Source organism: Phaenicophaeus curvirostris, chromosome 1, assembly GCF_032191515.1.
Source record: "Phaenicophaeus curvirostris isolate KB17595 chromosome 1, BPBGC_Pcur_1.0, whole genome shotgun sequence".
NCBI classification, from domain to species: domain Eukaryota; kingdom Metazoa; phylum Chordata; class Aves; order Cuculiformes; family Cuculidae; genus Phaenicophaeus; species Phaenicophaeus curvirostris.
The window spans coordinates 127133759-127155098 of record NC_091392.1 but is presented as its reverse complement, the minus strand read 5'-3'; the positions used below and the strand labels follow the sequence as shown (position 1 = coordinate 127155098).

General features: G+C 37.0%; 1 protein-coding gene across 4 annotated transcripts in view; it reads left to right on the top strand.

Moving 5' to 3' along the window:
- CNKSR2 (connector enhancer of kinase suppressor of Ras 2) overlaps window positions 1-21340 on the top strand; it is a 214623-nt gene that overhangs the window by 155793 nt on the left and 37490 nt on the right. For all 4 annotated transcript variants that reach the window (XM_069873850.1, XM_069873859.1, XM_069873869.1 and 1 more), the window contains 7 exons: window positions 2155-2203; window positions 2928-3100; window positions 5250-5323; window positions 7786-7857; window positions 13801-13868; window positions 19092-19192; window positions 20351-20888. In XM_069873850.1, the coding sequence (XP_069729951.1) occupies window positions 2155-2203; window positions 2928-3100; window positions 5250-5323; window positions 7786-7857; window positions 13801-13868; window positions 19092-19192; window positions 20351-20888 (1075 nt within the window). The remainder of the gene's footprint in view (window positions 1-2154; window positions 2204-2927; window positions 3101-5249; window positions 5324-7785; window positions 7858-13800; window positions 13869-19091; window positions 19193-20350; window positions 20889-21340) is intronic.

The window sequence follows — 21340 nt, the reverse complement described above, 5'->3', positions numbered from 1 at the left end:
ATTAGTAGGAGAGATGAATTCTTGGAAACTGGGGCAAGATGTATGTGAAAGCAGTTGCTCAAAGCTCAAGATGTATCAGAATCAAAATGCCGTGAACATATGTTGAGATCCAGCTCATGGGCGGGTGATTACACAGCATCTTGCAGCAGATTTGCTTTAGGACAGCTAAATTTCTGTCTTTGGTGTGAAGCCGTATTTTTAGGGTTTGTGGTACTAAAAAGAAGTGTTTCTATTATTTCCATGTTTTCCACGTCACAGAATTAAGCTGTGAAAGGGGAAATATAACAGTAGCCAACATTAGGACAGGTTACTTAAATAGGTTATGGAAATTTCCTCTTTGGAGATATTTGGATCTAGGCTGGAGATGGCCCTGAAGAACATGAACCAGCATTGGCTTCAAAGCAAGCCTTGCTCTGAGCAGGAGGAATGACATGACCTTCTTCATCATCCAGTGATTCTGAACGGCACTGAAAAAATGGCATTAAGCATTGTCTGATAACTGGGAAGAGAGTGCATTTGATGATTTCCTAAAAAAAAAGCAACAAAAGAAGCGTTTTTAGATTTCATCTTGGCTTTTTTTGGATTACCTGTCATGTCATTTTGAACCTGAATGGCACTGACTAATGCACACTGTTTATACATCTTCTGGTTAAAAAAGAAATAGCTGGTCCTTCTTTTGTGAAAGGCAAATCAACTTGAAGCCTGAAGTCTCTGTAAAATAATCCAAAGTGTTAGCTAAAATCACTGAAGTCAGCTGAGTAGTTCCCTGGAACTTCACTTAGTTGTAAATTTTGTCCTTAATTATAATCTAATTTGATGAGCTAATTTAGAATAATCACTGAATTTAATAGAACCTTTCTATTTTGCAATATAACATAATGTATGGAAAAATGGCTAGATGTCAAAATTACATGCTGTCTTCCTATTAAACACTGATACCCCTTCATTACCCTTTCTTCCCAAGAAGTGACTCAGAAGTTAAGAGGTGTGAGCTTATGTTTGCAGGTGCAATTTACAGATAAAACTTTCAAAGAGAAGGCTTTTCATATTGTTCTCATCTGCTTTCAGAACCTCTTATAAACTGAGCGGAGGTTTTGCTGTTCTGTATTGGCACTGTGAAAATGCTAGTACAGAAAAGTCAAGCAGTAGAATGAAATTGTCCGAGTTGTGAACTGAGAAGTGCTAAAGTTTTGGGGTTCTGTGTATGTGTGTTTTTTCAACCAGTTTGAATTATGTATGATTTTCAAAGTATTTAAGAGGGAGTTATTTGCACACTTCTTCTCAATCACTCTATTATTCCTGGGCCATAAAGATCTCTCTTAGTCCTGCCTGCACAGGTCAAAGTATTTCATGTAACATAAGTTGGGATGGTGCTGTTGTCTTGGCTTTTGATAGCTGATGATAATTGAATTGATCGAAGAAGAAGATAAGTGGTAGCAGAAGAAAAAGGACAAGACCCAAGGAATGAAAACAAATGGGCTCCTTTTTTCTTCCCAGTGGAGGCCTGTTTTTGACCTTCTGAGGTGGCAATACAGTTGACTAGCTTTCTTCAGATATGGTCTACAAAGGATCAGCACATCTACCGAGTCAGTTATTTTTATAATAATTATTATATTTTATTTCAGAATATTTATTTTATAGATTTTTTTTACAAGTTGCGATTTAGTAGAACTTCATTGGTGTCTTTAAAAATATTACTCCTGTTTCTGAGCAAATTAACTGGTGTTCTAAAAACCATCACATAAATGCTTTACACCTGCAGTAGGCACTTACTTGATTTGCATATTTGCGTATTTGTCTCAGAAAGACCATAATTAGACAATGTATTAGAAATGCACGGGTCATACTAACCAAAGGAAGACATTCTTTCCTTATTAACAGAATGAGAGAAGAGCAACCATTGTAGAAAGAAAATTCAGTTGTTTTGGTGAACTGATTTGTGGTCTATTTTAAGATGTTTCACTGTGTGCTTTTACTTTACAACCTTATGAACAGATGAACTAAAATTACCTGCTTTCTCAGGCTTAAAAGTCTGTTGGCTGGTGTTACCTGGTGATAACCTCAGTGTTGGCAACATTACACTTCTTTTATGATAAGTATGTGCTTGAATATAAACACTGTATTTTCACTTCTTCCTTTTTGATTTCCTTGTAGACATTTCAGCAGTCTTCTCTACAGCAGAAAAGTAAAAAGAAAAACAAAGGTAAAAATTAAATTTGTTCTCATGTATTGGTAGGAAGGGAATTGCCAGCGTTGATGTTTATGGTATCTGAGGAACTAGAGCTTGTTAGCTCCAATCCAGTGTTTAGTTCTGTTGATCATGTTGAGAAAGTGTAGTCCATTACTGACATCTTATACTTTCCTATGTCAGGTAATTTATATCATAGTAAATTGCCCTCCTTTGATTAAAAATTCAAGGACCTTAGGAACTGTTTAGTTGCACAAGAAGTTCAAAGAGAAGGTTTTGAATACATGCAAAGTACTTACATAACTGTATTTAGCAGCCAGATGTGAAAGTACAATGAATACATATGCGGTGTGTTTTAATCTGATGTGAAATATTAATTTGTTGGAAGTTGCAAATAACTGTTTTTCTTATTTTAAAATATCACGTCTTTCTTTCCTCTACTGTTTCTCTATAATGTCTTCTCTTTCTCTGTTGCTTTTTTTTCTTCTTATCCCTAGAATATGAGCTCTGTGAGGTGCTGAACATGGTTTGTTTTGGTTTGTTTTGCTTTTTAACTTATGGTGCTTTGTATAGATTTTATGGTTGAAATAGAGTGTTTGTAATAGTTTATCAATGGCAAATTAAGGTTGAAATTTTTCATTCATTTTCTTAAGTAAATATATAGTGCTTTCTGGCTAGCTGTCTTGTTAATTTAGTGGACAAGTCAAATGCTTTCACATCAACTCATTGTCATTTTCAGCTCCTATTCCCGGTAAAAGCAAAAGACGGATCTCATGTAAAGATCTTGGTCGAGGGGACTGTGAAGGCTGGCTTTGGAAAAAGAAAGATGCTAAGAGTTATTTCTCCCAGAAATGGAAAAAATACTGGTTTGTCCTGAAGGATACATCTCTATATTGGTATATCAATGAAGAGGTAATCATCTGTGCTCATTATCTCAAAAAGTACCCTGTGTAGTGCTGTTGTCATGATTTAGTGGGAATCCAGTGCTTTGAGTGTTTATATATGTGAGTAACTTTATTCACTCATACTGGAATTATTAACTGCCTGACTAAAGTACCACTAAGGTGCACAGATATTTGGTCCTTCAAATTCACCTTTTACTGCAAGGAGAAATAACACACTTCCCTGCGTCCTGCTCTCACCAGTTTACAATAAATCTGTCCTCAAACCCTTGAAAGGGGAAAAAGGTAGCTATTTAGTCCTGTCATTCAAGCTTAGCCATGGAAATGTAAACTTTAATGATGTGCTGCCTGGTGTTCCTTGTTTATCTGTGCTAGTAAAATCACCAAAACCTCTGGCAGTTAAGGAAGCTGCTTGTTTCCTTAGTTCTTTTCTCCTGATTTTCCTTCTTTGTAGCTTTTTATATAATTTCAGTGCTTATATATGCTGAACGTAAGAGTACTGGAGCAGCCCGACTGAATTGTGTACAGCTTTGATTGTACAACACGTACTGTATTAGTGTACATTTATTTATATCAGCTTTAGCAAAAGAGCTTTTTGCCAGTGAGTTAGGAAACCTTAATTTTAAATCATTTAAGTCTCATTAGTAAACTTCTGAGATAAAATAATTGCCAAAATGTGGATGCACACTGTACTTGTTCTTCTAATACTGCAAGCATTTGTTACATAGTTTATAACCTTTCTAAAATATTGTGATCTGCAACTTTTTCCTGGGTAGACAGAAAGCAAGGTGTTCCATGAACAGTTACTGAACCCTGTTTTCCCAGAGACTCATCCCATTTGTATCTTGATGCCAGCTTCACATCAGTAACCCTAACTGCCTCCACTACATCCTCCCTCCTCAAGGTCTACTATGAGATCTTCATCAGGGTAGTAATTCGTATTTACAAGTACAATGACCAGTCACCAGCTGTGACCAAGAAGCATGTGAACCACTGATTGGTGCCCTACTTCCCTGTGGAGAGGGCAGTGGTCTGAGTGCCTGTTTCTCCACCCTGTCCCAAGTTCTCTTGAGACTTGCTGTGCCTCAGTTATTTCTGAGTCCTCAGCTCTCTCACCAAAGTGTCTGCAGTCACCAATACATTCAAAAGCTGGAGGGAAGAACCTCAGTGGCAGATGGATGGACAAGCAAACCGTTCTGTTGCCAACCTTTTTTCCCTTAGGCAACACTGCACAAAAGAAATAGCAAGATTATTCTAAATAGTGTCCTTCAAATTTTAAAATACCTGCTAATGCAGAAGCTGTAACAGCCTTGTACTTTCCACAGAACAAATCTAGTTCAAGTCTGATATGCTGATTTATGTCCTTTATTTATTTATTTTTAAGGAAGCATGTAGCCATATATGTAGCTGCATATGTTGCACAAATAACCATGGAGATTCTGAGAAAAAAGTAATTCTGTGGAATTCCTTAACATACATTTGTGTTTTCTGTAGCTTCACTTTCATGATCCTGTAATAATTTCTTATTCAGAGTTACAACCAGTTAAATAATAAGTGTGTGTTATTGATGTATTAGTGGCCTAAAATAAGTAATGCTTTCAAATTGCGAAAAGTCAAGGGAGACTGAATATCTGATAAAATAAACTAAGTGAAAGTCTTTTGAGGGGAGGGGAGGCGGGTCAGATGTCTCCTCTCTTGACTGTTGGAGAGAAGCAAAAGTAATTGAAGAGCTATCATGTCTCTTAGCAGTGATATCATATGAAAATGGCACACAGGACATATTCAAATTGCTTTTTTTCCTATTTCTTACCATAGGCTACATTTCTCCTTAGTAATTAGTCCATCTTCTCCCAAAATTAACTAATTACAATAACTAATTGCCTGAATACATTTGGTCATTTTGTATATTTTCAAATGCTGATTCAGCTGTAAAATTGTTTGAGAAAACTGGGTGTTTAAAATTGTATTTTACACCAAAGGATCTGTCTTACTACTTTGGCAACAGTCCCAAAGACTTTTGTGGGAGGTTTGCCAGAGCAGAGGATACATTATTATTCCTTGTGTGAGAAGCAAGCAAGTGAAAATATCTTTAAGTCTACAGTGTGGTTGAATTTTTTCTTAGATCTTAACAACGGTAATATCTAGAACTATCTTTGTAGGATGAAAAAGCAGAAGGATTCATCAGTTTACCTGAATTTAAAATTGACAGAGCCAGTGAATGCCGCAAGAAATAGTAAGTATGCTCAAAAATAATGCTGTGATACAATAGAAAAAGTGGTACAAAGGACAAGGTTTTACCTTAAAATAGTGACATAACAGACTTCATTACAATGATCATTTGGTAGTATGACAGAATAAGCTTACATAGAACATTCAAATTCAGTGTAGTTCCTGTGTGCTGTAGTCCCTGAAGAAGACCTTTTTTACTTTATTGAAAATCACAGTGCTTGACTAAAGCAAAATTAATTAAGACCAAGAAGGCTTCTTGGCTGTTTCCTTCTCATTTTTTTTCCTAGTTTTCCTTTCTTCTTTTGTTTTCTTTCTGTTTTGGAGTGGGGAGGTTGTTTGTTTGGTGGGAGTTGCAGTGTGTGTATGTGATACCTTCAAGCTCAATAAAGAGCTTTAGGCATAATTAAGAGACCATCCAAATAAAGAAGTTCCCAAGTTCATGGCCAGGCATAAATCTTTAATGTAATTCCAATTTAGTTGGCATCATCTCAAAGTTTGCTGACACAGTGTATCAGTCCTGAGGCAGAGTAAAAAAAAAAAAGACGATGACAGTGATTTGCTGTATTTATATATATATATTTGTATGACCTAAAGGTTTCAAATAACTTTTCTTCTCATGTGGCTTTGTGTGGTGCCGTCCAGATTTGTGCCATTGCACAAATTCATTTCTTATTTAGATGCAAATTCAAGCACAGGTAGCGATGTGACGGGTACACACTCCCACAGAGGTATTTTTAGAGTCATTGTTGAAAAATTTACCTTGCCTTCTGATGGTTTTTACTGTTCTTTTAAGTTTATCAAGACTGTGGAATCACTGAAATTTGTACAGAAAAGCACTTCCAAAAGTTAAATGGTATGATTTGTAATATATAGAGTTCTAAAGAAGATGCTGACCTTGTATAAGTTGATTTACATATCTCTTCAGGATGAACTCTACTATTCACGATGGTCTCAAAGGAAAAAAATGAAAATACTTTTTTTTTTAAAAAAAGATACATGAACTTGGGCTTATTGTCCTGTGTCCTTGGGCTACATTGCTGAAGTGTTTTGTATTTTCATTTTTGTTGGTGCAGCAGCCTAAAATCAACTCACTTCTCAGAACTGCAGCCTCTTTAAATTGGTTTTGTACTCAATTTGGTATCTGCTGGGTAGTAGACCGTAAAACATGACTATTAGAATTCCTTACTTGAGTAGCAAATAGAGAAGAAAAACTGTAAGAATACAGCTAACAAATGGTGTAACAATTTTAAGATGTCAAGTTGGGGGATTCAGTAACTTGATGATGTCTTTCTAAACTAGGCAGATGTCATTGTACATCAGTTTTCATTTGCATAACATTGTGTCATGCTCTGTGTTACAGCAATTCTTTTTGTCTCAGTTTTACATTACCTTCACTAGCATTAACTTTCCTGGATATCAATTGCATATCTCTTTTTTTTCTTAAAACCTATTTTCTATCATGTATTTACATATATGTGCATACACAGACATATATATTGAAAACTGCAAGAACGATACACATGAAGACCATTGTTACCATTTTTCCAAGACACAATGGATTAAAGTGAGAATTATTTTATTGTTAAGTATATGTATATAATCCATTGTGCCTCAGTAAAATGGTGATGCTGTTTGTGTATTATGTCTGCAGTTTTCCTTATTTTCTTTGGTACTGTTACACATATTTTCTTCTTATTTTAAGAGAAATCTTCAAGCTAGTCTCAAAAATGTTTCTTCTGTACTGTAAATTATTAACTGCTTTCAGATGCGTTTTCTGGATCTTCAAGTATTTCATCATAATTTGTTATCCAACATAGTTAAAAAAATCTTTCTAGTAATTTATTTCATATTATGTATGAAATGCAGTCATTCTCTCAGCGCAGTCACGTTGATTACTTTGGTGGAAAGAAAAGATGAAATGTAATTGCCCATTGCTTAGAACGACCTCATGAACACGTTGTTGATTTATAACAGCTTTTAAGAAGTCAATCGGTGCACCATATTTTTCTGTTTGAAATGCAGTCATTAGAGCTAAAGGTAATGTCACAATCACTGGGATGTAAGAAGTCACTGGAACTGAGAGTTTTCCTGTTGTATTGAATAAATTGTTCTGTCGATTTTCTGCTCAGAAGAAAATGACACCTATAGATGTACCAGAAAAATTACCTGATACATAAAATTATATACTTAACTGGTTAACTTTATCCAAATATAGTACATTCCAGTTGTTTGTTGAACAATATTTATGCGCATATGAATCAGGCATTATTTACAAAGGGGTAGTCGAAGTGCACTTTACTTAGTGAAGTCTGGCACAATCCTAAAAGTTGTATGTTTATATACTGTCAGGGGGCATCCAGCAACTCAGGAAATCTGAACTCATCTCATTCCTTGGTCACCACACTACCATACATTAAAAAAAAATTTGTGACATTACATTTTTATAATTATGTTTTTCCTCTACAGTGCATTCAAAGCCTGCCATCCTAAGATCAAAAGTTTTTATTTTGCTGCTGAACATCTAGATGATATGAACAGGTAAGGAAATATAGTTAAGTCCAAGATTAATTTAAAAATCTAATTTAATAGCTGAGATAATAAGTGCAGAGTGGCATTTTTTCTAGGTGGCTGCATATGTATTTAATTAAGGCAAAAATTACCTTTTTTCGAAACAAAGATTTGATGATTTTTAGAAACAAGATTCCCTCTTTCTAAAAAGAATTAAATACAGTATGTGAAAAAATATCCAAGCACAGTTTCAGAATTGCAGTTTTCTGCTTTCTGGCACCTGTAAAGATGTGTTATCTCCAGCTCTGCTTCCTAACATACTCCCAAAGACATGTGATGCTTGCCCTGGGGATGCTTTTATTTCTGTCCCTGGAGAGAACAAAAAGCTGGAGAAAGATTTAAATCAGTCACTGATTTTTCATCTGCCAGTCTGTTTGGCAGTTTCATCTGCCCAAGGAGGCAGAGATTACAAAGAATTAATTTCAGAGAGTCTCTAATGCCATGAATTTAATTTACATGTTGAAGTGAAATTTTGGTTGCATTGAATTTAGTGGGGGAAATTTCGGCAACTCAAAACCAGCAAGAATTTAAATCTTAGTTCTTTGGGTATTGAGCTTTACTGTAGACCGCTTATGTATATTTTTCAGAAAAAATGATTGAGACTTCAGCACAAAATAAACACCGTTGCTCTTAATTCATTTGAATGGTAAATTAAAAACATGTATCTCATGTCTAGTCAAATATTGGGGTGGTTATTTCTTTTATTTTCACATCAACTGAAATCAATTCAGTTAAAAATAATATGCCTTATTCATCATATGACAGAGGACACAAAAATATATTTTTGCAACCTGAGGATTGTTCTGTTTTGGGTAATATCTGTGGATATCCTCACTGAGCAAAATTGCTTTTAAAACAGAGACAAAGGGATATAAAACTCAATCCATAAAACTGTTAGTAAGTGCTGTAAATCATGTTTTAATCTCTCCTGCATGTACCAGATTCAGCTACCCGGCAGAGCACCTTCAGATTACTACCAGTTCTTTACTGATATTTGACTGGAAAAATATGCCGATGCAACACTATGCTTGCTTTCATTTAGAAAGAACTGTCTGTTAACATTTTTTCAAAAGTTCATGCATGACTAAGGCTGACTTCAAGAGTCTCTCCTCAGTTAGAAAACTTAAAACCTTTTTATTTGTTTGTGAAATTTTAGGCTTACCTTTCCTTGATAATTCTGTCAAGCCAGTCACTCAAAATGCAATTTGCTGCACAGCAAACGGAATAATGGAATGGTCTATTCGGCATATCCTGAACTGTAGCGGTAGATAAATAATTTCTGTCAGCAGGTCCTCAGTCAGTATGACAAGGCACCTTGTTTCTAAGGATAAAAATGGATGTAACTGTTCAGTAATCAAACAGCAGAAGCAAATATGCATCAGTTGTTAAAATTATCTTGCATGGTCTAAAGCCCGAGAACTAAAAGATTTTTTAACTTTCCAGCACAAATAGTCTTTTTATTGTATTTTGAAATGAGTGAATATTAATTCGTTTAGAATGAGCTAAATGACTAAATTTTGATCTGACGTACATACATGTAAATTTAAAGCAACTCTGTCAAAGTTTATGGAATTACTTAAAATTCTTACACCTGATTTGACACTAGAGTCTTACCGTGTTTTTTTCTCTTTTTTTTATGTATGAGAAAAAGTAGTTCCCTTTCACAAACATTGAATTAACTCAATATACTGGAAAAAAAAAAAGGTGGGATACTGAAAAATAATCCTTCAAATACAGAGATAATACTTCCTGCCTAAAAACGTTTTGGAACCTAGCTGAAGTCAAACACAGAATCAAGTTATTAAGTTAAGACTGTTTAGATCAATTTCTGTTCTTTTTTTTTTCAGGTTTCTGAAATATATTTTAATTATGTATCGCAGTCATTTAATTTCTGTCTATATTTGCAGCACAAGAAACCTAAGTAAAAAAATACCAATGCATAGTCTAACTGAAAGTTCAAAATGGTTCAATTCTTTCATCCCTTGTATAAAATTAGGTAGTTGTGGTTTTTTTAAAAAGAAGTGTATGTAGGATATGAAGTTTTTGTTTGAGTGTATCTACTGACATAAAATGGGTATTTTAATCTCAGGTAACTTGTTACTGTTCAAATTTTCATAGTACTTTTGTGACTGTGCCACACCATTATGCTGGTAAGGAATCTGGAGAACTGTGATCACTAAACTTGATTGTTGTGGCATCTGAAGCTCCTTTTATCTGCATGGTTGCACCAGCAAAAGTGTCCTTTCAACCCACATAACATGCTTAGTCTGGGCAAGAAGTCTTTCTTGGACAGAATATCCTTTATTGATGTGAAGTATTGTTCTACTAGTGTAAATGTATAGTAATGGAAACATCTTGCTTGGAAATTCGTTGTTATTCCCATTCAAAGCAAATAGCCTGATGCAGAAGGCCATATATTTCTACTTGATTCATAGGCTCAGAGGCTACTGCTGCAGCCTTTTCAAGATTGGCCAATTTACTTACAATACTCTTATTCTTCCTTTTTGTTCCAAACTGTCCATTTTTAAAGTTATGATATATATGGCTGCCAAATTTATATCTTCTAGGTAGGGATATGTAGTCAGTAGCTTCATGTGGGATATTTGTCTGAGAACTTCCTTGACCTACTGTAACTGAGCTGTCCTCTTTCTCTTTTCATGACGTTGAGTACTGGAGTTTTCTTCCTTAGTGTAGCTCTATGATCAAGAGGGAAGAGAACGAGTCAGCTTGTAGTATTAGTGCATGAGAGTGTCTCTGGAAGATTTCATTGAAGGTGGCCTCTAAAAATTCTCCTACATTGTCTACAGGGCTCTTCATTCCAGTTAAACTGCAGCTGGGTACTTATAGACACTATAAGATATCCATATCCCTATCTAGCAAGTTGATCCCATGTCTTCGAGCTTTATGATTAAGGATCATTGACACCCTGCTTTGATTGAAAGTATTGCATCTACTTGGAGCATGAGATAAGACAGAAAAATGTTTCCTACTATTCATTGCGAGTGCCGGTACTATGCATTCCTTTTTACAGAAGCTACAGGTTTACAGAAAGATTAGGTATTCTTTAAATCCGATTCTATGTGTCATAACATTGTTTTCATTAAATACTGACAAGAAATGTATCTGTTATAAAGAAAAAAAACTAACCAAAAAGAAAACGCAGATGACTGCTACAACTGCCAGTGCCACTGTATTTATTGTCATACATAACGAACAGATTTTATAATTTTCACAAGAAAATTAAAGCTGTGTGTGCAGTGAGGAAGGAATATTTTCTTGGCCTCCCACACTCTAAAAGTTCCAGTGGCTACTGGGACACAGCATGCCACAGGGAAGAAAGCCCAGTTCCTAGGGCTTTTTATCTTTTAATGTTCATAGTAAGGAGTATTTGTATAACTAAACACTTGAACTTTAGTCCCCAGTGCATTGTAAAGTGAGCTTGTTTTACTCCTATTCTGCAGGAGATCTTTATTTTTGCCTGTGATACAAGCCCAGTGTTTTTGTATCTAACTTCAGTGAACTATAACTCTAGCAGTGGATATTAAAATAATATTGATTCTCTAGCCATACGCATTCTAACCATATCTGAAGAAGCTTTGACAGCCACATATCAGAAAATATGCAGAAGTCAATACCATACTTTCAGTTTCTAAACTAGTAGAATGCTCAAAAGCTGGGGTTGTTAATGGTTTACAGCCACATCAGTACCTCCTCATTCACTCCACAGGCACTGCAGGTGGTATTCCAAAAGATGACACAGATCATGACCTGCAGAAAATCACTAAATATGAAGTCATTCTGCTGCCTCTCTCTCAGATTGATATACATTTCCTGGATTGTCGTTAGACTACATTTCTCAGGAAATAAGAGTTTTCTGCAAACAATCATCTATTGTGGCTCTAAGCAGTATCAACTGACTGTCAATGAAGTGTTTGTTAATTTAGTTGGTTACCTCATCCTCACACACAGTTAACACAAAATGTTATTGCATATTTAGGACAGAATGAAGTTTTCCAACAGGAAAACTCTTATGTCTATCATCTAATACTTTGCACAGCCCTATTCAAAAGGGTTCAGTAGGTGGGTGTTCCCTGCTGGCTGCCTTGGAGAGTGGTAAGCTGTAAACTGAATTGGGAATGTGAAATCCAAAATAGGTGAGAGGCGAACAAAGGGCCACCTCCACCATCTGCCATGCTATTTGACACTGCAGATGCTTGTCTTCTTGTGCTGCTTCACCCTTTGGACATGGAAAAGTCTGTGGCCTTTGCTGGTTTCTCAGCAGCACAGGGCTTCAGTGCTTTGGGTGAGATTGCTGCCTCAGTGCCTCTTATCTGGGCTGGCAGAGCTAAAAAGACAGCTCAGCTTTATTCCTCAAAGAAAGCCTTCTCGTATCAGGAACGTGAACTTAAAAGATGGCTTTTTAGTCAGTCACCTTTCTGCAGTGAAGTTGTGAAATCATTGTCTGAGGCATGATTTGTTTCATTTCTCTTTGGAAGTTCCTAACAACTGCAACTGAAATTTTAAGTCTCTTCTTCAGCTTCTCTATTCTTCTGACAAAATTTTTGGTAGTATGCTAAGATGTAGTATTCTATAATCACTTCAGGAGTAAATCTCTAGCTTTCTTCCAAATGTACAAGGATCTATGGTCCATTAATGGGATTTACAGATCATACATCTGGTCACTGTTTATGGAAGGACAGTGACAGGAATTAATTATGAGAAGAAAAACTGTATTTTATGATCTGATACCCGGTTACCCTGAACTAAAATGTCTTGACAGCTAGCTTGCAGGAGTGATTACAAAGGTGTATCCCTTGCTGAGACAAGATCTACATCGTATTTCCATGCATACAGTATGCAAATGAAACCCATCAGGCACAGTTTTCTGAAACAAGGGCTTCACATTCCTGGAGAAAACACAAACCTGACTTTGGTTGTCCTTCCTTATATTCCAATATTCCATAAAATTGCAAACAGTAGGTTGGCAAACCAGGCCTCTCAAATCCTGACTGTGGGATGAGTGGAGCGAGTAATTCCAGGTTTAACATTGGAATGGACAACCACAGGAGATTGTCATGCTGTTTTAAAGCCTCATTGATACAGGACTTGATTTGCTGTAAGCATTTGGGTACTGAATACACGTCGCCATGGGGGAAGAGGGCAAGTTGCTACAGGCAGCTGAGTGTATGCTTAGCAATGACAGCTCTGCTAGAAGAGAATAGCAATAGTTTGTGGTTTGCCTTTTTTTTGAATTTGTGCAGCTTATGGAAGCATTTTTTCAGGTCTTAAGTTGAGTATAAAGCCTTAGATGTGAATTAAATTGAGGCAAATGTCTTCTCTCCCCCTGCTTTTCTGACATGAGCACAGAAGTGAATTCTAATATACCTACTTCTCTTTGTACTCAGCACTGTAGGTAAGCTCTAAAACACATAATGGCATAATTAAACCTCACTGTCTGTTTGGGAGTGAACTCATTCTTTTTATTCCTGGTTTCTGCTCTGTTCCTCTGCTACATTGCCAACTCAGGCCTTAAAATATTTCTTAAATCTCTGAAAAGTGGTGTTTATGTTTAAGAAAATGGAACAGCAGGAGAACCAGTTAGAGAGCATATCTGTGAGCAGCAGACTTATTAGCTTTTTGATTATCTCCAAATCCTTCATTTTGCAGATGCTTGACATCATACATGGGTTTCCATTTGAAATAAAATCTTTGCTGTGCAAACAATTTGTTCAACAGCCAAATCGTAGATCTTTGGAGACTCCCTGAGTAAGAGTATCAAAGGAAACAACTGTCTAGTATGAAAAATTATGTTGTCCTCAATCTCCTTCAGATGCTTCTAACTTTGTTTTTTGTAGAAATGCACTCAAAAATTAAACTGGGTTGGTATCACTGCTTTTTTTAATGTTATTTCAGATGGCTAAACAGAATTAACATGCTTGCGGCTGGCTATGCAGAAAGAGAGAGGATCAAACAAGAGCAAGGTAATATGTTATTTTCATTTCTTCTCTCAGCTCTTACCACAAGTTCATCTGCTCTTTTTTTCCCTGGTGTGTATCAGGCCTCATTCTCATCATATGAGAGCAATTCATGTATGGCTATCGCTACAGTTGCTTTAGAGAGTTCTTTCTCTCTCAGGGGTTTTTGATTAGGTCCTGTATATTTTGGTACACAGACACTTGGATTATTCCTGAGAAGGCTGCAGAATTAGTTAAAAGCAACAAATATCCTGCCAGTAAGCTCTGGTCTGTGTCCCCTATTGGAAGAAACTTAGGAATCTGCAAGCCAAAAAAAATTTTTAAACATTGCATTTGAATTCACAGGGAGCAGGAATGCATGGAATTGGTCTCAGGAACAAACCATTCTACTAAAGCCTGTTGACACAATTGGCTTTCCCATAAAGACTTTAAATTTAAGGCCATTTAATTTTTTGTGATTTCTACTAGTTTTGCTATGTTGAGGTGCATGCTAAACCCCTGTTGGCATTTCATTTGGAGTTGCAGGTTTACAGCATTTTACTTTTGTTTATTAAGTCTAATATTTCATGGGTTTTACAAATATATAAAATAATGAGTCACTTTGCTTTATTTTGCTGCAGTAGAAAACCTGTTTGCAGACAGGAAAAAGAAAGGTCAGTCCTCAGTTGTTTTGGCGAGATTGTTTCCTAGAATTGCTAGTGACATTGATCCACAGAAGTGTTCCTATCCAACTACCTGTTTTGGCAAGCAGCTGGTTTTGGAATCTATGCTCTATTTACAGGTGTACCTGGCAGCAGGCACCAGAAAATTGCAGTGGTCATGATGATCCAGAGCTTATCCAGATGCCTGTCTACCTGCTGCCCACTAAGTCAAACCGTCACTTTTTAAGTGTCTCTGCAGCCTTCATCACTAAGGTTCTACCTTTTGGCCCAACAAGCTTATAGGTCAAAGCTGCAGCGGCAATGTATTTAATCTAGACTTTCCTTTACAAAGACTATATTTCTAACCATTATTCAGAAAGAATTCTGTTCAAAAGGCTATCACTAGGCTTCAAAATGTGCCATAGTGTCCTCCTTGTCCCCCACAGTTACGGTTTTGTACCATGCTATGTGACAGCAGCCTTAGCCGTGACCTTTTTGTCTGATATTGAGGAGGGAGATTCACAGGTTCTGACTCTTTTCAATGTGTTGCTGTGGTGCCAGTATCCCGGGAGACACTGCAAAATACTCCGTTCCCCAGTGAGAAGCAAGGGTGACTTTCGCAGCCAGGTAGAAACATCAGGAGGGTAGGATATTCTATAATGGCAAAAGATTAAAAGACAGCGTCAGAAAATTATGCCTGCCTTGATCCATACCCTGATTTCCTCACCACAGAGCATCCTAGAGGTATCAGCCTGCAGCTGAAGAGCAATGGCTTACCACATACTCCTGTGATTCAGTGGTAGCAGTGTACATGGGGAGGGGTTTGGGGTGTTCTGTCATTCTCACACATAACCAGGTTGTACCCGCTGTTGCTGCATTTCTAATAATGTCTCCCTGTAAGTGCAGATGCTTATCCTCGGAGTTTTGCCCACACCCTGTTTTAGTCTGACATGGTCCTTGGCAAAAGATGTCATTCATAACACCAGGCCCTTTCCATTCATACAGCCCAGGATAGCAGCACCATGCTCTCTGTTCCTCCAGTCACATTCTCAGTATCTCACCAGACTTCAAAATCAGTTTGGGAATCTGTACTCCGCAGGCAGTACTGCACTAACCAGTTTTGAGTGAGCTGTATACCATCTGTTACTGCTTGAAGAGGTTATGAACATACTCTAGATCTTGGAGTCATGTAGGAAGTCCTCCATGTTAGCATTCAAAGCCAAATTCAAACTTCTATTGACAGCAGGTTGACACTAGAATTATAATGCGGGTCAATAAGGGAAAAGGTGTATGAACAGTTACGCTAACGCTGTCCAAGTATAAAATTGCAGATGTGATACACCTTTCAAAATCCAGATGGATTGCGGAGAAATATTTTTGCTACCAAGTAGTCAGCAAGTAATAAAATAGCAGATGATCCAGCTCTTAGACATGAGATCATGTGGATTCAGGCTTCATGTTACCTATTGTTAAAGTGTCCCCCGCTATTGAAGACAGTCAGTGAGACCCCCAGCTACTATTGAAATTATATCCCAGGTACTGACAGAGCTTTGTTACCACCGTAATGCCATTCACTCAAATTGATTTATCGTATACAGATAGTAAAACTATATCCTCTTTGTGTTGCTTAGTCGCATTTAGTGTGGGAGTCAGTATCACATTCCCCCCTCACTGTGTACAGTGGTTTTATGCCTCTGGTGATTATTCTTGGCTCCCAGCACAAAGGCTATGAAACAGCTCAGTAGTGTCCCTAATTAGCAGAGGCATCAAGTTAGCAAAGTTGACCCTCTATATCACTTCAAGCATTTTTTCAATTATAAAAATTGTGAAGCTGGAATTTTCTGTATTCAGTGACTGTACCAATTGTCATCTACATATTTGATTTTACAAAAGGTCTTTTTATTTCTGTTCAGTTCAGCCCTTTGCAGTAACACTTTATAATACCTGCGAAACAATTCAATAATAGTTGTCAAGCCTGTTTCAATTAAGAGCTGAATGGTTCTGAATCTGAAGTGCATAAATATATTTCAAGTCCTTCAGAGATGTACAAATCACCAAATTGTGTGGGTACAGTGCTGAACAAAATGTCATGTTCTGTACAGAACAGTTTTATAAAAATAACATCAGCTTTTCATACTAAATACAATTAATATTAGCAACATGGCAAGAAACTTCCTTGAGTGGAGAAATTATATGCTTCCCCAGTCATACAAAATCGGAGGAAAAGTTCTTGCTCATATAAATAGAAAGTATTTAATGGGCAAATATCAGGTCAGTGGTAGCATGTGTAATATATGCATTCTTTTGCTCATTCATAAAGCTTTCAAGATATGCCTAGTGCATTGAGTTTCTTTGTCACTGAATTGGAAAATCTGCAGAGAGAAATATGGCAAGTGTTCGACAGCATTATGCACATTTTAGGTAGATTCTAATGAGTCAGTTGCCAAAAGCAGAACTTTTTTAAAAATTGGTGGGGAGCTATTTTCATACTTGTCATCTGGAAGTTGACCTCTGTGGCTGCAGAATTTTTCTAGGCAAGCCATAGATTGCCAATGGAATTCCTTCTCTGAGGGAAGGTGCACAAAAGCATTATCATACACTGTTCTGTTGTTTGTGGAATTGACAGCAAGAACATCTTCATATTTCTAGCCAAAACTGGAACCTGCACTAAGGCTGCTAAATTTTATTTCTAGAATAAACAGTTGAGCTTCAAGTCTGCAGAAATCTCACTGAGTGATACAATTCTGACAGGTCTCACCACACATCACACCATTAGGCTTTACTGTAATAGGAACAATCATGCTTATAAGCAAATATTTTCAGGTATTTTTAGTTGCTGGAAACAAGTTTTCTTAAAACTAGGAGTGACTTAAAAAAGAGTTTTCTCTCATTTAGTTATCTGTTCACCAAAATTTCATTATTTGCAGATTTCTAGAGGCAACTTTTTGTTGAATATTGTATTTCATAGTCATGAAATCTTTAGTTATGCTATTTATGATAGCATTTCAGGAGAATCTCTCATCTGTAAGCTTGCAGGAAGCAAATCAAGAGACCCAGAGTAAAAATAGAGTTGTTACTGCTTGGAAAAAATAAATAGATAAATAAGGCTGCTCCCACCTTTACTTCAATCTAAAAATATACACCACTTTAGAGACAACTTTTTCAAGGCGGTGTCATTATAAAGTAAGTTTTTGTTTTAAATCTTGAATAAGATTATGTATGGTAGATAATTAATCATAAAATTCAATAATCATCATGGTAACAAAACATTATGAAAGCCAAAATTACATGTTCCAACTTGGATTTTTGAGTCAGGTCATTTATGAAGCAACAAGCAATCATCTTCTCATCTACTAAAGAGGAAGTAGTAAGTCATACAGTTCGTTGAGTATTTACTATGCAAAGTGAAAACCGCCTATGATTAGTCAGTGAATAGTCTGAGCTAAACTGTTCTTTTGTACAATGATTTATCCAAATACTAGAATGTAATGCAATCAGCAACAAAGTGACAGCAGAAATGTTTGCATAATTCTTACAACACGTAGAAACATTGAAGTTAGTTATGTTGAGGTGAGTCAGCAGTTAAACAGTTTTCTTTTGTAAGGAATATTAAGGTCTGGTGTCTGCCTAGTTACATGCTGTTCTGCCTAAAATATATTTTCAACAGAATAAATACATATTCCTATGTAGTACATTCTTCCATGTTTTTTTCCCCTTTGACCAAACTACCAAATATATAAAATGTGCTTGGCCAGGACATGATTTCCTGACAAATTGAACCCTCATATCCAATTAAATCTAGCGCACAAACTCTGTGTCCTTTTTATTTTCTCATCCATCTTTTGGAACTCTGTGCTTAAATATCATTGTTATATTTTTCCCTTACCATATCATAACATTTATGTTCTTGCATGGATAAGAGGGCAGCAGCTGTGTAATGAAGCATATATGATATAAAATTTTCCTGTCTTATTTAAATGCAACTGTTTGTTATTATAAATTGAATTTAAAAGCTTGGTTAAATAGTAGCGTACAACAGAGAAAATGGATAAAGAAAAAACATTAATTAATCATGTGTGCAATAACCACTACCTGTTTGATCTGCCAGTTGATGTTAATTACTTTTGTTAATACTATTTGCAGATTACAAGACTTTTGCAAGTTACGTTTTTAATCTTTTTTATTCCAAAAATACTTTCAGTATGTTCCAGTCAATATATGCCAAATCATAATTATTTTGATGGCTGTATATGTACTTGAAAATTCAATATTTGTATTAGGAGTATTCTGTATTCATGTTGCATTTAAATGATTTGTACAAGAGTTACTTTTGTGGCCCTTTTGCAGGTTGTTGTTTAATATCTCTACAATGGGGCACTAGACAGTATACCTCTTCATATTTTGAATTTTCCCTCTTTAGATTAAAACAATTCCAAGTTACAGCAGCTAACATTTACAGAGTCAGCATTGACTGTTTTTTAACTCTCAGTAATACTAGGATGGAGTTTCTATTTGCTTTTGTGAAAGTAAGTCTCTGAGTATCAAAATGTGTTGGTAGTTTTTAATCTGATCTGTATGTAATTTGTAGATTACTGGAGTGAGAGTGATAAGGAGGAAGCCGACACTCCATCAACACCCAAACAAGACAGCCCACCACCCCCATATGACACGTACCCCCGGCCTCCTTCAGTAAGTCACCTGAAAATATGTATAGGAATAACTACATAAAGTGTTCCTTTTACCTACTTTACTGCTTAAAAGCATGTGTGTGTACGCATTATGACTCTCTCCAGTATATTTTTTGGGTCAGTACTTGACTTAAGGCATTTAAGTAAAATGCATTGCTAACTTCAACAGCCAATGTTGCTATTTCCACTGGTGTGCAGAGAGCACAGATTTATAATTCCAGCTGCTGTACAAAATGGATTAAGTTACAAAATGCTTTCTTCCTGTTCTTTGTAAATTATGGACCCCTAGTTATCCATGCAATCCCTCACCACCCCCTTATCTTCTCTAACAAAATGTTGTCACCGCAGTAACAACAGAGACTCTTCTCTAAGGCACAACAGTTCTACTGTGAAGCTTTATAATAACAAATTACACTTGAATTTCCACAGAAATGCCAACATAGAAATCTTCTCTATTATATCCCAAACACTGGTACCAGTTGTTCTGTTGTTGTGAAAAAGAAAAAGTAGGTTTCTTTGTAAACTAGTAGAAAAGAGGATTTGTTATTTATTTTCTTCCTGAAGCAGCTGTTGGTACAAAAACAGAGTATGGACTTGTAACTTATTCTGCACTGGAAATTTTAATTTTCATGTCCATGTACTCAGACAATGTTAATTAATATATCTTACTTGAATATAGTGTTTAAAATGTACGCATTTGGATTGAGATGCCATACTTTCTCATCCAAAATTAAAGATTTTTTAATGACACTAAAGCACTACAAAGATGATGTCAAAGAAATTTTTAGCAAGATAGAGTGTCAACAGGCATTTCAATGGCATTTTTAAGTTTTTTAATGGACCAGGCACATCTTTTCTATGTAATCCATAGTGCCGTGTTCTGCAAAGTTTTCCGCACATAATTGGATTGGCTTATTTTACAGACTAAGGGACATAACAAGGATACTTATTATAAATAAGTATCAGTATTTGTCCCACAGGTATGACTTGTAGATGGGTCCATGCCTTAAAGTTAGCATCAGGGCAGGTTAATCAGGCAAGTTTGTGCCTTTGTTACTAAACTGGGTGCTGTCAGTGACAATGAAAAGTACGTGATTGTTGCTAGCAGTAGGTCTCAGTCTACATTGGTCTGAAGATCGCTCCATTTCTGACATTGTAGATGAGCTGCACAAGCCCTTATGTGGAGCCAAAACACAGCCGACTCTCATCCACGGAGACCTCCCAGTCGCAGTCGTCGCACGAGGAGTTTCGCCCAGAGGCGGCGGGGAGCGCCACCGACTCACCGGTGCGCAAGACGGCGAGCCAGCGGCGCTCCTGGCAGGACCTCATAGAGACGCCACTGACGAGCTCAGGACTCCACTACCTGCAGACACTGCCACTGGAGGACTCTGTGTTCTCTGAGGCGGCTGTGGTCTCCCCCGAGCACCGGCGACAGTCAACCTTGCCCACCCAGAAGTGCCACCTGCAAGACCACTATGGCCCCTTTCCCCTCGTGGAGGGTGAGCGGATGCAAGTGCTGAATGGGAATGGGGGAAAGCCCCGAAGTTTCACTCTGCCTCGGGATAGTGGCTTCAACCACTGCTGCCAGAGCCTTTCAGTTGGTGCCGCTGATCACCACGAAGAAGCGCAGCAGAAGGAGGTGGAGGAGGAGGAGGAAGAGGAAGGCAAAGCAGCAGAAGAGAACCAGGAAGACAAAAGTAAGTATGGGATATTTCTGTGGCTTTTCAAGAGTCCTGTTTGTGTTACATAGAGGTTGTTTTTCCTGTTTCCCATCAAAAAAACCCAACAGTTTTTCAACGTTCCCCATGTTTTACCAGCTCCCTCTTGTCACATACCTCTTTGATCTGCCTTATGTATCAAGCTTAATAAGTAGACAGTGTTGCATGACCTCTAATGAACACCAAACACTTCCCCATAGACTGGTAACCAGTCATTTCCTACTAGTAATTCTATAGTTACAAATGGATTTTGCTTCCATGCTTTCTTCAAACTTCCACTTGCACAGTATCCTCCCCCACTGACACATGCATGTCTCAGGACATACTTAGTGAGATTTCTAGCCAGCCCCATCTGGGCTGTAAAAAAACTTGGTAAATCCTGGAGTATAGGGTCAGGCTGTGATTATGTAGTATCCACTGAGGCAGGTTAC